The sequence below is a fragment of the Ahaetulla prasina genome, chromosome 1 (genome assembly GCF_028640845.1).
Source record: "Ahaetulla prasina isolate Xishuangbanna chromosome 1, ASM2864084v1, whole genome shotgun sequence".
Classification (NCBI taxonomy): Eukaryota; Metazoa; Chordata; class Lepidosauria; order Squamata; family Colubridae; genus Ahaetulla; species Ahaetulla prasina.
In genome coordinates this window covers 13,021,180-13,038,174 of record NC_080539.1, presented here as the reverse complement: position 1 = coordinate 13,038,174, position 16,995 = coordinate 13,021,180, and the positions used below count along the sequence as shown (strand labels likewise).

General features: G+C 41.4%; 1 protein-coding gene across 13 annotated transcripts in view; it reads left to right on the top strand.

The window, feature by feature from the left end:
* Nucleotides 1–1,976: 1,976 nt before the first annotated feature.
* MSI2 (musashi RNA binding protein 2) overlaps nucleotides 1,977–16,995 on the top strand; it is a 689,043-nt gene continuing 674,024 nt past the window's right edge. For all 13 annotated transcript variants that reach the window (XM_058164225.1, XM_058164223.1, XM_058164221.1 and 10 more), the window contains exons 1-5: nucleotides 1,977–2,151; nucleotides 2,693–2,733; nucleotides 3,334–3,415; nucleotides 4,089–4,173; nucleotides 8,019–8,060. In XM_058164225.1, coding sequence (XP_058020208.1) covers nucleotides 2,090–2,151; nucleotides 2,693–2,733; nucleotides 3,334–3,415; nucleotides 4,089–4,173; nucleotides 8,019–8,060 — 312 coding nt within the window. In that variant the 5' untranslated portion in view covers nucleotides 1,977–2,089. The remainder of the gene's footprint in view (nucleotides 2,152–2,692; nucleotides 2,734–3,333; nucleotides 3,416–4,088; nucleotides 4,174–8,018; nucleotides 8,061–16,995) is intronic.

Sequence of the window (16,995 nt, the reverse complement as noted above, 5' to 3'; positions counted from 1 at the left end):
CTGTGAATTTCAGAAGATTAATAATAGATCTCTCTGAGCTCTTTTGCTGACATAACTTCCTGGGTTAGATCCTGGGCGGTTTAAAAAAAAAAAGATCATATTATGGCAGGGACAATTGTGTATTTTGTTCCTCCCAAGCCTGGTCCCTGATTGTTGGGCATATGAAGAACAGTTGCAGGATTTGGGTATGGTTTAGGACTAGAAGTGAAATGATAGCAGTATTCCACTACTCGAGGGACTGCCATGAAGAAGAGGGGGTCAACTGGTTTTCCAAAGCACCTGAGGGACAGGACAAAAAGCAATGGATAGAAACTAATCAAGGAGAGAAACAACCTGGAATTAAGGAGAAACTTCCTAATAGCAAGAACAATTAACCAGTTTGCCTTGAGAAGTTTGGGTGCTTGATCACTGGAGGTTTTTAAGAAGAGACTGGACAGCCACTTGTCTGAAATGATACAGGGTCTCCTGCTTGAGCAAGGGGTTGGACTAGAAGACCTTGAAGGTCCCTTCCAGCCCTATTCTGAATTGAATTTTATTGAATTGGGCTGCAAGAAGGAGCCCTTTTTAGTCTCTCTCTCTCTCTCTCCCTTAGTTGGTTTGAATTCCCCCCCCAGACCCAAAAAGAGGTTTCTTGAAAAAAAAAAAGGGGGGGAAAGGCAGTGTTTTGAGTTTTCAAGAACTCTTCCATCAAGCCAGAAAGCAGAAAAAATCCCCTCGGTTGACAGGAAGTCAGAAAGCTCGCACCGCTATCTCCTCACAGAAAGCTTTCCCGTTGGCCTCATCAAGGCAGCGCCCGCTTTAATAGGGATTTTGGAAATTAAGACTTGCCAACCTGTTTCCATGGAGGAATGGGGTCAGAGAGAGAGAGAGAGAGAGAGAAGGAAAGTGGGGGGGGGGAGAAAAAGAAAGATGGACTGGCACTGCCCAACCCTTCGCTTTTCTTTTTCTTTTTTTCTCCCCTTGCGCACAATCCTGCTTGGCAGCCAGGCAGCGCATGGCTAAGAGATCAGCCGAAGCATCCAGGTCACGATTAAGTGGGTGGTGGGGTGAAATGGAAATTGTGTGTGTGTGTGTGTATGTATATGTATATAACCAAAGACCGACCTACCTATATATATATATATATATATATATATATATATATATATATATATATATATGTATGTATGTATGTAGGTCTTTGGTTATTCAAAACAAATATATATATATATATACACACACACACACACACATATATAATATATACACACACACGATCGCTTGTATGTGTGTGGACGCGCGCGCACGTGTCTTGTGCGCGCAAAGAAAGGCGAAGAAGAGAATTCCCCCCCAACTCTTTCAATCTCTTCGCCGCCGCCCCCCCACGCCCCGCGCGCGCGCGTTCGGGGGGGGGGGAGAGAGCGGGCGGAGGCAATCGGGAGTAAAGGAGCCGAAGGGGGCGGGGCCTCGGCGGCTTGTGACGTCCCCCGAATGGGTTACTCTACGTTCTAGAACTCCGCCCCACGTGCGTTCTGGCGGCGGCGGGGGGGGGCGGGGAGGCGGGAGGAAGAGGAGGAGGAGGAGGAGGAAGAAGGGAGGGCGGGAGGGAGGGAGGGAGCGGGGCTGGCTGCGCGGAGCGACTATGGCTGGGAGCGAAAGGGAGCGAGGGGGGAGGGAGAGAAGGAAGGCGCTTGAGCTGAGCTAAGCTAAGCTGATCCCACGTGTGAAAGGATCTGGCTGGTTCGCCGGCTTCTCTCTCTCTTTCTCTCTCTCTCTCCCTCTCTCTGCCCCCCCCCACCAGCCAGTAATATTCACCGGTAGCAGACACACATACAAAAAAAAGAAAGAGAGAGAGAGAGAGAGAGGGAGAGAGAGAGAGAGAGAAAAAGAAAGAAAGAAGGAAAGAGAAGAAAGCGGAGCGATCGGAGGGGAAGGGGGCCAAAAGAAGGGGAGAAAACGAAGCCGGGGGGAGGGTGGGGGGGGTCCTACCAAAGGAGGGGGGGCTCTTGTTTTTCTCTCTCTCTCTCTTTTTCTCCTTCTCTCTCTCTCTCTCTCTCCCCCCCTTCTCCTTTCTCTCCGCGGGCTCGAGCCGTCCTTCTTGGCCGCAGTCATGGAGGCAGACGGGAGTCAAGCCATCTCGGGCAGCCCCAGCGACTCGCAGCACGACCCCGGGTAAGTTGGCTCCTCCGGCCTTGCCACTTTGGCGGGCGCGCGGGGAGGGGGACGGGGACGGGGACGGACCCCCTTCTCGCTTGGGCAAAACTGGTGGGAGAAGCGCGGAAAGGGAGGGAGGGAGGGAAGGAGAAAGGGGGGCGGCGCGGCGCCGGCTAAGGGAGAACCGAGCAGCGCCTCTTCTTTCTTTTCTTTCTTTCTTCTTTCTTTTTTGCCGGCTCTTTTCTTCTTCTTCTTCTTCTTTTTCTTCTTCTCCGTCGCTCGCTCTTTCGGAGTTACTCACCTTGGGTCCGTTTGCCTGGGTCTGCCTCCCCCCCCCACCTTTCTCTCCCGACCCCTCTCCATCTCCCCTCCTCCTCCTCCTCCTCTTCTACCTCTTCTTCATCCTCCCCCCTCCCAAACCAGCCTTAGCTTCCCTCACACCCCCCCTCAAGCCGCCCCCCCTTTTCCACCTCTCCCTTCCTTTTAGCTTTTGTAAGTTACACGTCAAAATGGCCGATCTGACATCTCTGCTTAACTCTGTTCTGTTTTCTTCTTCCAGTAAAATGTTTATTGGCGGCCTGAGTTGGCAAACCTCCCCAGGTAAGCCGGGGGACCCTGGGTGTGTGTGAGTGAGTGAGTGAGTGTGTGCGCGCTTGTGTGTGTTAGATGGGGGGCAGCCCCATCTCCCACTCCCTCTGGATCTTGCCTAGCCCAGCCTCCTTTGATAGAGCCTTTGTTGTTATCCCAGGTCAGTTTCATTGGGTGTCTTCTTTCCCCCCCCCACCACCACTCACCTCCCCCCCCACCACTCTTTCCCACAAGTAAAGAAACCACGTTGCACCCTGCACCAGAGTAAGCTGGTGAGGTCCTTTACGTGCTCCAAAATAACACTTCTCTCCCCAAGTCCTCTATTCGACCTTAAATTTGTGTGTGCGCACTTTTGAGGGGTGGTAGGCTTGAGGGAGAGGGGGGGAGGGAAATTTTTTTTTTTTTCAATGTTCAGTCAGGTCATCCATTTGTCCCCCCTTTCTACTCTTGAGAGGGAAAAAAAAATTCAAATGTTGCTCCCTTTCTTGAAGTGGCTGATTTTTTTTTTATAATGCAGATATGTTTTAAACACTTGCTTCTGTTTTTCTTCTCTCTCTCTTTCTCATCTCCATTTCCCCCCCTCCCTTTGCGCTCCCTTTTTCTGTTCCGTAGATAATCTTAGAGATTATTTTAGCAAATTTGGAGACATTAGAGAATGTATGGTCATGCGGGACCCAACAACAAAACGCTCCAGGTAAACCGTTTTGTCCTCTTTTTAAAAAAAAATCAAAGTTTTCTTTCCTGTGATTTTTTTTTTTTTAATATGGAAGGCTTGCACGGTCTGTGTGCTTAGAACAAGTGTTAGCAGTTCTTTAAGGCACATTAAGCATTTAAGCAGTTAAAAACCTTTGGCTTTTTGGCGGCTCAGAAACTTCGAAGCCAGGCTCCTTCTGTCTTTGAAACTCTTGTGTCTTAAATATAGATGTTGAAATGAAGAGGAAAATGTATGTTTTCTGCTGGAGGAAACCTGTTAAATTAAATAGACTTTTGGAGAGTCTCATTTTCAGAAACTTGTTTCTAGCTCTTGGTTCGGCTAACCAAAGTATTTTTGTTTTTTTTTTTAAAAAGAGAGAGCCAATCCCACCGCTTTCTAGTTTTGGGTTAAACAAAGCATGAACTGAAGATGGCAAGATTTTCTATGCGTGCATTGAGAGGTGGAAAAGGAGTTAAATTTTGAAGCATGCATAAGTTTTTTTTTTAATAATCCACCTTAACCCTAATCTATTTTCTGACAAGGACTGATGGTTTGACTCAGAACAATATGAGAATCTAGGATGTGTCTTATTGAGTGTCTTAATGTATTTATTGTCTTTTCTTAGTATTTTTCTGTGCCTTTTCCCCATCAGCTCTTCTTTGTCTTATTTCAGGGGTTTTGGTTTCGTTACATTTGCTGATCCTGCAAGTGTTGATAAAGTATTAGCTCAAGCTCATCATGAATTAGATTCCAAGACGGTACGTTACACAATGTGATATTGGTGTGTGTGTGTATGTAATGTCTCCATTATTTCCTGCAATATTATGAATGTGACAGGCTCATTTAAAGAGACAGCGTCCTTTTGGCTGGGTCTGTTTGAAGGGGTAAGGTTATTAATGCTATAATAATTGTGCAAAGAAAAGCTGGGCTACCTTGCAAGATCTGGAAGCTCATGTTCCCATTATATATGGTAAAGAAAATAAATCCTCCTTGCTCAAATATTAACTAGTTGGCCGGACAGTTTGGTTTGATTGTATTTATTTATTTGTCCTTCTGCTAACTGATGCTGAGTTTATGCAAAAACATAAACTCTATCCAAGTTGCGTGAGTGGAAGGATATACAGTAATTAGAGAGGCTTCTTTTGATAGATTAGAAGGATGCTACTTTATTTTTTGTAAGAGCAGGGCAATTTTAGGTTGCAGAAACTTTTAGACTATTATTTTCCTTAGGCTTCCTTTCTGGAATACTGAGGAAGTTGTTATTTTTTTTCTTCTAGCTTAACAGAAAAGGGCAATTTGAGAGATTGCAACAAGTGAGAAGTGCTACCTTTCAAAGGAAAATTGCAACACTGTCATAAGATCAACGTTTCTGTTCCTTTCGGAATCATATCCCAAGTTTTTCTATTGCAAAAGCACTATTTTGCTTTAAGGGGGCATTCATCGTTTAATGCTCCTATCTTCCTGCCACTAAATTTCCATTTCTGCATGATATCCTAACTCTTCTGTAGCATCAGAAAGGAAGTTTATGTTTGGCCAGTTTAATTAGTTGGAACTTTAATTCCATAACTTAAAGCGACAGCAATAAAAGTAAAACAGTGAGCAGAAGCTTGTTTTTATTTAGTTTCAGGGTGGTTATTGTTTCATCATTACCCCACTTTGATTTGCAGGGAAGTGTGAAAAATTACTTTTTAAACCAAGAAATTATGGTCTTAAGGTTACCAAGCCTTGCTTTATATGAATCTCTTTTAAAATGAATGAGATTATTATGTCTAAAAAATGTCCTTAAGTGAAGCTTTGCTTTATTGCCCTCCCTTCAAATCCTAATAACTTTGGGTATGTGTCCTGTTGAACTTGTCTGAGCATGTGACTCGCGTTTAAACATTCCTCAATTATTTTTGGGGCAGGGGGGGCCTCCATCTAATCCAGGAGCGATCCTGAGAAATCAACCTTAAAATAGTTTAATAACAAGATAGACAGGTAACTTATTAAATGTACTGCTCCAAGAAAATATACTTATTGGAAAATATTTATGGCTGTTCCTTTTTTGTGCACTGCCAGTGGTGGTGGGTGATGGGAGACTTAAAAAATGAAACCAAAGGATGGAACTTGTTTCTAATGTGTTTATACTCTGCTATAAAATGAACAACAGGGCAGAAGGGGCCCCAGGAGAGGTTAGCAAGCTCTGCGAGTAAACCCTGGTTTGTGCATCCCAAGTTGGTTACCCTGGTCACTTTTGGGAGTCGAAAGTGGGATGAAATGGCAATGCTTTGATTTTGGACGTGGGAGCATACATCTCTGAGTGGTTTTATTCCGAAATCGATGTCTCATCAATGTTTAAGAACAACAAGAACAACAACAGCCAAAACATAAAGATACTTTTTTTGTTGCCTTGTTAGCCCTCTGATCGTTTCTTGTCCTTTAGTATTGCTAGCATTTGACCCTGTTCCAACGCTGAGCACAGGAAACGGCTCGGTTTGCTATTGACACGGAAGTTGCCTGATCTTGCATTACGGTTACATTAGACGCTTGGTTTAGGTAATGGCCATCAGTATCAGACATAGCCTTATTATTAGTCATTCCCTAGAAGACTTGTAGATACAGCAAGTAGCATTGTACCTAACTAACTTATTTTATTTTTAGTAGCCTCTTTTTTTCCCCTGTTGGCTGTTCTTTAAATAGTTTATAGGGATGCACAACAGGTATAGATGCGCCAAATGGGTTGCCTCAGGCTGAGCTCCTTCCAGTTTTGAAAAGCTGCCCATCTATCAGATAATACCCATTCTTCTTGGGGTAAATTTCTGGATAAATTGCTGCGTTCATCTTGTATCTCTTTTCTTTTTAAGGTTAACAGCTAAAACTTTTAAGGGGAGTTAATATGACAGCAGTATGATGTTTATTTGCTACCCCTCAGCCTTATCTCTAATGTTTTGGACAGTGGGAAATCTACACCTGTTGTATTTCTCTGGAAGCCAAATATCCTAGCTGGTGCTGAGAATATATGTAGATGGATGTTAATCTCTAGGAAAGGGGTAGCTTTCTAGACGAAAAGTTTGGTGAATTTTCTGTGTATGCTTGATGAGCTGTTACAGTAGCATGTAATCAATCACTTCTCAGGTACGTAGCTTTTCTTTCTAAAAACTTCATTACAAGCGAAATGGCCTTCCTAATGTGGAGGCTAAGATTTATTTGTGGGTGAAATGATAGCTCTTTCAATATATCATCTCCTATGCAAGTAACAAAGGTTTTCTTTTACCTGCCAAAGATACTTTTTAAAACAACAATAACTCTTTGTAGCAAAAGTTTGGTTAAGACTCTTTTTCCAGATGAAAACAAAAGTTTAGAAGTTGGCAGTTCACAGCCGGCAGAGAAGTTGTTAAGTTTTTTTCCAAACTGCAAGGTTATTATGGACTTGTTCAATTATGAGAGATATATTGGGTTGTCTGGAAAGAACTTTTAACGTTCCCTTTTATTTCAGCTAGAACAGCACTACCTTTTTCATTGACGAAGTTGCTGAAACCATGAAAAGTAAAATTCGTATCTAAAATATTATCATTCTTATAGGGTATAAAGTTAATTCTATGAATTTATGGAGGGCTGAGAGAATTCCTACTTCTGCTTAACCCAATTCTCCCTTTCTCCAAATTGCTACTTAAGAGAATCTAATAAATTTATTTGCACTTTTCATTTCAAAATATTTTTGCCAGCATTTGGAACCAAATAGCATTAAGACTGAGAATTTGAGGTGAAACAGATTTATAATTCACAGTAGAGCTTGCTATTTGTTAAGAGGGCTTTTGATTGTGAAGGTTTCAAATTTTATTAATCTTTTTTAATGTATTATTGGCAAGTCATTTTTTTTTGTAAAGTGGTAGCTGTACCTTTGTGGCTTTAGAATGATAGGATTCTATTCTTAGATTTCTTTGGATTGGACTTTAGTTAGTGTAGAAAAAACTTCTCTCTTGTTAAGTTCCTTTAGTCTATTAGAAGAACAAAAAAAATCAATTGCCTTCAGGTTAATTTTTCTTAAAGAAAGGAAATAAATCTATTTACATGCGGTACAATGTAAACATGCAAACTTCGTATCAGGTTCTCGAGTTCATGTCTTGTCTCTGCATTACAGCTTAACTATGAAATACAAAATCAGATCCAATCATTCACCTTTTTTTTTTTTTGCAGCATAAAAAATCTTTCCTAAAAGTGGTAGTTGCTATTTAAATATGTCTCAAACCGTGGAGGTGTTAACAGCAGATAAAGAAAATAAACACAAATGGACTGAATAATCCTCTTCCCAAAATATTCATATTTTAAAATACCTGTAATAATACAGATTGTGTTGGACATTCAGGATCTAATTAGCACCAGTTTGAAGAAGGAAAGACTTTTTAAAGTTCCCAACAGTTAAGTCACTGAATGTGCTGCTTTCCTTTCCCTTCTGCGGCAGTTTAATCCTGAAAGAAATCTTGTACCTGAGAAATGAAGGATTAATGATTCGCTGCAATCTTTCAGTTGTAGGATATATTTTTTTTTTTGCCTTTCTGAAGAAAATATGCAAATGATCTTGCTTTCTATTTCTCCCCCTTCCATCCCACACCCCATCCCGCAGATTGACCCCAAAGTTGCATTTCCCCGAAGAGCTCAACCTAAGGTAAGAAAGAATAATCAATAATGAATTTTTAAGGCATGCTGTGAGTTGCATTAGTTGCTGGTTAGAGACAGATTGGGGGGTGGGGGCAAGGTTGAAGGGGGGTGGGCGGTGGGAAGAACTGGAATGGAAGGGGTTTTCCTCCCCCTTCCTTAAAGTGGGGGGGGCGCCTTGACAAGCCTTGTGTATCTTAAGACTGGTGAGAAAAGCCAGAGAGTTGTGAACAAAGTATTATTCCAGGGGTAATCAACTCCTTATGGGTCCTGTGTCATTTGGCATCGGCTGGTTAAAAAACAGCAACTCTCTTTGGAGTGGTGGGTGTTTCCTCCTCGAAGCGTAGTAACAGAATATTGCTACGCTGAGCAGCTGCGGTGTATTGACAAAGCTATAAGGGTTTGAAGTTGAGCGTGTGCTTTTCTCTGTTTTTTGGGATGGGGTGGGAGGGGGGAGAGTGATGAATGTAGAACCGTGTTTGTTTTTCTTGGTGCCAAAGAGAAATGGCTGCTCATCCTTTCTCTTGTCCCGGATTTCCCCCCCCCCCCTTCCTTGGACATTACTTGTGAATAGGGATAGTTCATTAATTCACTAGCTTTTTTTGGTTGGGGAGAGGAGGGTCCAAAGCTTTTGAGAGTGAGAGGAAAAAAAAAGGGGGGGGGGAGAAAGAAGCTTTGAAAACAAAAGGTCTTAAATTTGATTGGATGAGTGACCTATTTTCTCCTCCCCAACCCTTAGAGCCGCTTTGTATTATGCTTTGGGTTGCTTGCAAGGACATCTCGGTCATATTCAAAACAGCTTTTGTACCTCCTGATGAGGAGGTGGCTGCAAAGCCAACTTTCAGAGTTGGCTATCTCTCTGGGTTAGGTAGCTGCTAGGTTTCTTTCCCCACCCCCCCTTAAATCACAATGTTGTTTTAACATGGAGCAACTGTTTTTTCAATCCGTGGGGTGGGTTTCTTTGTGAAATACAAACAGACATTGTCCTTCCGGAACCACAAGTGTTAACCGCGCACAAGTTTGGAGACTTCTTGCAGTTGGGACTGATTAGTTGTGTTCACTTGGGCCCAAACTCCCATTTAGTTGGTCTCTCTTATCTGTTTTCCTGGAGGAAGTAAGCATCAGAAACGAACTGATCTGTAGATCAGAAACGAACTGATCTGTAGAAGTGGCCATGGGGTAGTTTTTCCAGTGTCCTGTTGGGTTAGGAAGAAGAGCAGAAGGAAGGTGGAAATAAGGAGGGGGGGGAACATAAGTAGCGGATAGTTGGACTGTCCCTTTTCAAGGCTGTTTGCAATCACCTAGATTTCGTAGAATTTTTGTCTACAACCATGAATGAATTTGGAGGGTTTGTCGAGAGTGAAGCATTTGCAGGACTGCTGTAGTTCTCTTTGACTTTGTTTTCCTCTTCTTCCCAGCTTTCCACACAAATGTTGCCGACCTTTTGAATCTGCAGGGTTCCCATGCTAATTTATACTGACTTTTTTTTTTCCATTGAGTTATTTATGGTTGTGTTCTGCCGGTCGGGTAAGAGGAAGGAGTATAATAGTACAAGTACAGATTGCCCAAGTGTCAAAATGGGATGGAAAAGGATTGCTCTCTTGCAGAATGTTTCGCAAAAGTGGGAACCGGTGTAAAAGTTTGATTGGGAAAGGAATAAGGAACTCATAACATGTCCACCTCCAAATGTGGGTTTTAAAGGAAAAAAATGCTGCCATTTCCTCTACTTTTTATTGAGGGGAAAGAAGCTGGTATGGTTTATACATTTAAAGTGTTTTCTAAGAAAATCTGCTCATCATGTTAGGCAGAGATACATACAATAAACCTGAAGGTACCACCACAGTAAAACAATTTAGGTATTACAAACGGAGTATACAAGCATGCTATACAACCTTCTGAAATGCCAGGGCAGAGAATGACATCTAAAGTGATGCCACGTAGATAACAGCAATGGACCCAGCTGATATCCAGTAGAGAAAACATTAGTAACAACTGCAGTCAATTCCAGTGACTGCAGACAATTCCAAATATTATCAGTTCCTTGCCCTAGATATATTCCTCTAGGAGATAATAGTTTTGTGCACATTTTAAAATATGCAGCTATTAGAAAAAATAGTGACTAAGAGGAGGAGTTGTACTTGTATCACTGATGCACTTTTTGAATTTAAAAAAATTATTTGGGTTTTTCCCCCCCAAGTATATCTTTTGCTGTAAACGCTGTTACCATCTCTAAAAACCTGCTAAACTGACTAATTTACATCTCTAAACCATACTAATGTCAGCTATAGAGTTGCAGAATTTTACTTTCTTTGGAAGAATTTTACTTTCTTTGGAATTAATAATAATGAAGCTGCAATAACAGGGTTTACTTAAAATCAGTCTTTTCCGTCAGCCATTCTGCAAAATAAATTGTTTAGGGGGAATATAGCTAATAAACAGTGAAATTTATTTCAGTGGAAACAGAATAACTCAGTATGTATGCCTACCTTTTCTGGGAAAATTTGATGAGTTGTTAATCCATCAAACCAAACATTTTTGAAATATGTGCTGGAAGGAGACAACAAAAAGTGAAGGCATCATTATGTGGTTTGTTAGATTGTGGCTCAGTGTGTAGGAACTCAGCTGTTGGCTAACCAACATTTAAATCCCAAACTTTGATTAATGCTTCCAGAAAAAATAAAGTATGGAGAATCCATATGTACCATAGAGTTCAACTCCCTATCATAACCCAACCCAGATAAATAGTGGCCTGATGTTTGCTAGAAACGTCCAACACAATGGAATCCATTTCCTGGAAATGGATTTCCTTTGTAAGGAACCATACAAAGACCTGCTTTTTTATTGAACTTTCATAATAATTTAGTGCATAATAATTTAGTGCATTTGTTGATCTTCTTCCTGTGGTGTCAGGAATCTTTACAGCAATGTTTTTTAAACTTGGCAACTTTAAGATGCTCGCTGGGGAATTCTGGGAGTTGAAGTTCATACATTATAAAGTTGCCAAGTTTGAAAAATCACTGCTTTAGAGCAAGGGAGTCAAACTTGTGGCCCGTGGGCTGGATGCATCATGCGCTGGCCGCTCCCATCCCCATTTTTGCGAAGGGGGAAAAAGTTGCGATACGTCACATGACGTGTTGTCGCGAGTTTGACACCCCTGCTTTAATGTGTGTGGCTTGTTAATTTTGAAAAGGTGTCAATCCAAACTGCAGGCAAGTCTTACTCTATCCCTCTGTTTATGGGAGAAGGGATTATATTATTCTATTAAGTCCATAATTGTGGTTTGGCATAAATTGAATTAATGTGTTTGGAAAGCTTTAAGGTACGTCAATGCTGCAGGGTTCTTGCACTGCTTATTCATTCCAAGTGACATTGGTTTTTACAAGTTTTGTGAGGTTAGACTAGAGGCACAAGCAGGACAAAATGAAATGAAAATGGCACAAAGTTGTAAGGATTCTCCTGACTGGATAGGAAAAGATGCTTGAAAACTGCAAGCATGGAAAAGATTAGGCATTTCTGCATTAAACCGTTGATTTAGTGTGTAAACTGGATTGAAACATTTTGTTCCTAAGTGGAAGTTCAAGAGAATATATAATGCTTGATGACCGAATAGTTGTTTTTTTCAGATTATCTTCTGGGTTTGTCAGAGCAGTCATATCTAATCCAAATAGCCTCCAATTTTAGAGGCTATTTCAATAAAAACACCATTTGCTGAATTTCCCCCTTTCTTCAGTGATAAAGTAGATAGTACATTTATAAAGTACATTGAACGTAATGGGACAAAAAATTGTGCAGTTTTTTTGATACAAATTCTGACACAAACCGAAAGGTTTGATTCAAAATACAAAACTGCGCTGCCAAAATATATCTTTTAGGAAAGCATTTCACTGGGGTGATTTTATCCCTTCTTTGTCTTTGTTGGAAAATTGTCAGTGTTAATCTCATTTCGAAAGGCACTTGCCGTGTTCCTAATGTAACTACTTCAATTTTTTTGTGCAATGATTTCTGTCTACTTAGTACAAACTATCATTTTAGGCTTTGATCCCAAGGTCTGGCGTTTTCATAACATGTGTGATCTAAATCCTCCTTGTTTAGTTTTTTCCCCCCTTTTGTGCTTACCTCCCAACTTGCATTAATATCACAAAGCCGCAATGAAAATATTAAAACATACGTCAGGTTTTGTGTATTCAACCTTGCATTTCTTACATAGAAAAACAATATTTTTATCCTGTGCTTACCTTTTGAAAGTTTCTCTCTGCGTGTCCGTTTTGCTTTAGCAAAGTTTGTGTTTTAATAAGCACTTGTTATGAAAATGATATGTAAAAAGATTCTGAAGGGAAATGAATTGACCTTAACAATTTGTTGCCACAATTTTTCTTAACTATGAATAAATGCACAGGCTTTTAAGATCAGTCGCCTAAAGAAAGCTTTTGCTCTGAAAAGCTAATTTGTCCTAGTTTAAATAGTCCCGTGTTTGCTTTTAGAATGCAAAAGTTCACCTGAATTGGTTGATGATTGGATTTACGGAAATGTTATCGTGGATGAAATAGGGCTGCAGGTGTGAACAAATTCTATAGGCCTTGACCCCCAGAGATTTGCAACCTTAGCTTTCTTCTTTGGGGATGATAGTGATCTTTAACACAAGGTTGTACGTATTTGCAGTATAACGGTTGGTGATACAAAATGAGCAGTGGAGATATTTACTGGTTTGAGGGTTATTACTTCCCTATCTTTGCATTTTAAATGACCAAAGCACCATGGGATACATTTTCTCTGATTATGAGTTATCATCAGGATAAGGATGCCACGAAAAACCCCGTAGACGGTAGACGGTATGAATCTCACTTACAGAGAAATGGAGAAGTTCAGGGGTCAGTGTAGCCTTGCAAATTATTCCATAAAAATAACTTGCTTGTCCATGTGTACAGTTCAGGTGTTTTAGTTGAGGCTCAGATCCGAACTCATAACGTGCACTTTGGACTGTCTTTGGTGGTTATCTGGGCAAAGATTTAATCTTGAAAGCATTTTAAAAACTGAGCACCAGGATACTTTTTGCCTTCCTCTGTATGGATTTGTTCAAGCTTTCAGTTTCTTAGCTGCCTTTGTAGTGTGATTTATAATGACCTTAACCTGTTGGTAGGTGCATGTGATTTTTTTGAATTTGGAGGAGACAAAGCTGCAAAGTCCTTCTCTAACAGAACTTGGTTAATTCAACCATGGTGCCCTCAAGCCTAGAGGTGTAATTTAGTACGAGGCAGTTCAAACGAAGATCTGATTTAATTGTGACTGAGGGTGGTGATCTGATTGACAGCCTCATAGTTGATCTCATTTATGTGGTTGATCTCATCTAATAGTACCTGTTTAGGGTGGCTGCAGGTCATGAAATTCCTTGGCAAATAGCATAGATTTGCCAAGGAATTCCATGATCTGCAGCCAGATTTGGGGGCCTACATTTCATATTAGGTGATAGGTAACTGTGCACCAATTTTGCCCTTTCGTGAACCAACAATCCCTGTTCACCATCACATATGCCCTAGTTCCCTCCTGTTTTGACTATTGCAATGTGCTGTACATGGGGCTGCCTTTGAAAAATATCCAGAAGCGCCAATTGGTTCAAAATACAACAACCCGCACAGGGGTGATATTGACTTATGTTCGCTACTAGTTCGCAAATGTGAGCGCACGTGCACAGGGCCTTCTGTGCATTCTCAGAGCATCAAAAACGGGACGTGATGAGATCCGGACGGGTGGGCGGAGCCTCCCGCAGTCGCCGCTGCTGGTTTGCCCGAACCGGATAGAACTGGCTGAATACCACCCCTGATTTGATGTTAATGCCTTATTTTACAGTAGCAGAGAGAGTTGGAAGTCAATGCTTCTTTTTCTTCCCCCCCCCATCTTTCCTCACTTCTCTTTCCCCTCCTCACTGCTCTTCTTATTTACTTTTGTATTTTATAATATTCTATAACTCAGTAAAAAAGTGTTAAAAAAAAAACCCCAAACAAACAAAATTCAGAGGCTTGACAATTGGTTCATACTTATGACGGTTGCAGTGTTTTATATTTTGTACTGTATAGATTTTATACAGGCTCAGAGTGCACATGTGTTACCTCTCCTGTGGGAGCTGCATTGGCTGCCAATTTGCTTCTCGGTACAATTCAAGATGCTGGTTGTCACCTATAAAACTCTACATGGCTTGGGACCAGGTTATCTGAAAGACTGTGTCTGCCAGGTTACATCCACCCGACCCATCAAACAGGAAGACAGGGACCGTTGAAGGTACATCTGGCTGGACCCAGAAGCAGGGCCTTCTCAGTGGTGGGTCCCTGCCTTTGGAACATCATCTCTGCAGAGATTAGACTGGACCCTCCTTTGATACTTATTCCCAAGGCCCCGAAGATCTGGTTTTGCCGATGGGCCTGGGGAACCCAGAGTGGGATGGAGCCCCTTAAGCGGCTTATTTAACTGATTGCTGTTGCCAGGGTGAGGCTATTGTTTTTATGGTTGTATATTTGATTTCTATTTTTTGTAAACGTCCCAGAGTCACTGAGAGTGAGTGAGCGGCCATATGAATTTTCTAAATAAATAAGGATAGGCTGGGCATATTACCATCTTGATGTACCGCTGACCAGATGGCCTTGGGGAGCAGCAATGAATTATGGGGGTTTCAATTACCTCCACCCTGGCGGCTGTTGTCTTGGGATTTCACAGTCTTGATGTGATAACCATGAGGATGTTCCATTTATCAGACCACACATTGTCCTTTCCTTCTGGGCAGGAGAACAATGATCTGAAGATAGGAAGAACACTACTAATCCCTTTGTCATGGTCAAGGATTAAACAATTCAGCATTAAACGTTCTCCCATCCCTCTGGGTTGAGGTTGATTTAATCCCTGAAAATGTATGGAATCCAATAGATTCCTGAATGCTCTGGGGGTAAAAGAAGCGAGCTGGTTATTCTGTTGGAAAACTTGTCGCCCGCTGGCAAGATGAGACTGGCAATCAGTATTTACTTGTTTGTTGCCTTTGAAAAAAACCTGTCATTTCTCTTAAGAACTCCAGGTGGCAAAATTGAAGGACTTGGTCAAATAACTCTTACAAACAACTTGGGGCGAGGTGTTAACTGGCCTGATGTTACTCATTGAGTTGATTTTATTTCTAGCCCTCTGATACATGGGAATTGCGGTCAGTGAAACAAGTCAGATAATATGACGATTTCATGGAGAGAACATTTTTGTGTATCACAGATTTAAACGATAGAACTGAGGTCTGGTGATTAAGTTTGCCTATCTTGGATAACTCGGAGTTCCTATAAAGGAACATAGAGGTCCAAGTGGTTTTAATCACCAGAAACATATTTTCTTAACTTTAGTTATTTATTGCATTCTATAGGCACATAAGCTACATTTGTGTATAGCTAGTTGGACATACAGGTAGTCCTCGATTTATGACCACAATCGGGACCAGAATTTTCTTGGCTAAGCAAGGCCTAAGTTAAGGCCTTTGTTAAGTGAGCCTAAATTAAGTGAGTTGTGCCCAATTTTACAACCTTTTTTGCCACAGTTGTTAAGTGAATGACATGGTCATTAAGTGACTCCAACTTCCCTCATTGACTTTGTTGGTCAGAAAATTGCCAAAGGGGATCGCATAACCCCGGGACATTGCAACCATCATAATTATGAGTTGGTTGCCAAGCAACTCAATTTTATAATCACGTGACTGTGGGGATACTGCAAATGTAAGTGTGAAAATGGTCATAAGTCACTTTTTTCAGTGCCGTTGTCACTTTGAACAGTCACTAAATGAAGCAGGACTACTTATATAAACATATTTTGTGTATTTGGGAATATGGAACCTTCCTGGAGATAAGGTTGTGTAATAGGAGTACATAAATCTCACGTCCCCTTGGATAACACACCAGAGATGTGCTGTGGACTTCTTTGTCAAAATCCTAACTTGGTGGTGGTTGAGCTGTGCGTTCCCTAGCGAGGGTGCCTCAAAATGGGCCTGACAAAAAATGTTGACAGGAGATGAAGGCATAGCTTTGGGAAGGTGTAAGACTTGATGAGTGGGATGTTCTGCCTTACTGATCAAACTAAAATGATCGGACTTTTCTCCGCCGTAGGCCCTCCAATAGGAGACATCTGGGAACTGCAATCCCAGCCCAATTATAGGGTATTTATTTATTTATTAAACGTGTATATCGCCACAATCTCCAAGGACCTCCTGCAATTAAGAACTGAATAAAAACTGTACAATACAATAATAATTAAAACGTCTCTGGTCAAATAAAAGTCAAAAGCAGTGTTTTTCAACCTTGGCAACTTGAAGATGGGTGGACTTCAACTCCCAAGCTGGCTGGGGTATTCTGGGAGTTGTAGTCCACCCATCTTCAAGTTGTCAAGGTTGAGAAAGAATAGAGCAGGGGTGTCCAAACTTGGTCCCTTTAAGACTTTTGGACTTTGCTGGCTGAGGGACTCTGGGAGTTGAAGTCCAAAAGTCTTAAAGGGACCAAGTTTGGACACCCCTGGAATAGAGGGAACACTTTTGTACACCAACCATACAGTTGGCTCTCTATTGTGGTGGTGATGGTGAAAGCCGATCTGTTGAGGCCCTCGCTGGTTTTCTCGAATCTCAGAAAAGTGTTTATAGAATTAAAATTAGGATTCTTTCCATGCAAAGCAACGAAACTCCACCAGAGGTTCATGCAAACTCTTTCTTCCACTGGCTGCACAAATATATTAGTTACAGGCTAATGAGAAGCTAAAATTTAACAGGTGGTTGGTTAAACGATCATTGATCACGGATCTGCACCTGTCCATTCTTAGCCATCATTTATAAGTGCTTTTGTTAAATTGAAATGGGATTAAGAGTGGGAAATTACACGGTTGTAATGTTTGGGAAAATGGTTTCTCTGGTGAATTGATGAAAATAATCTTCCTACTTCCCG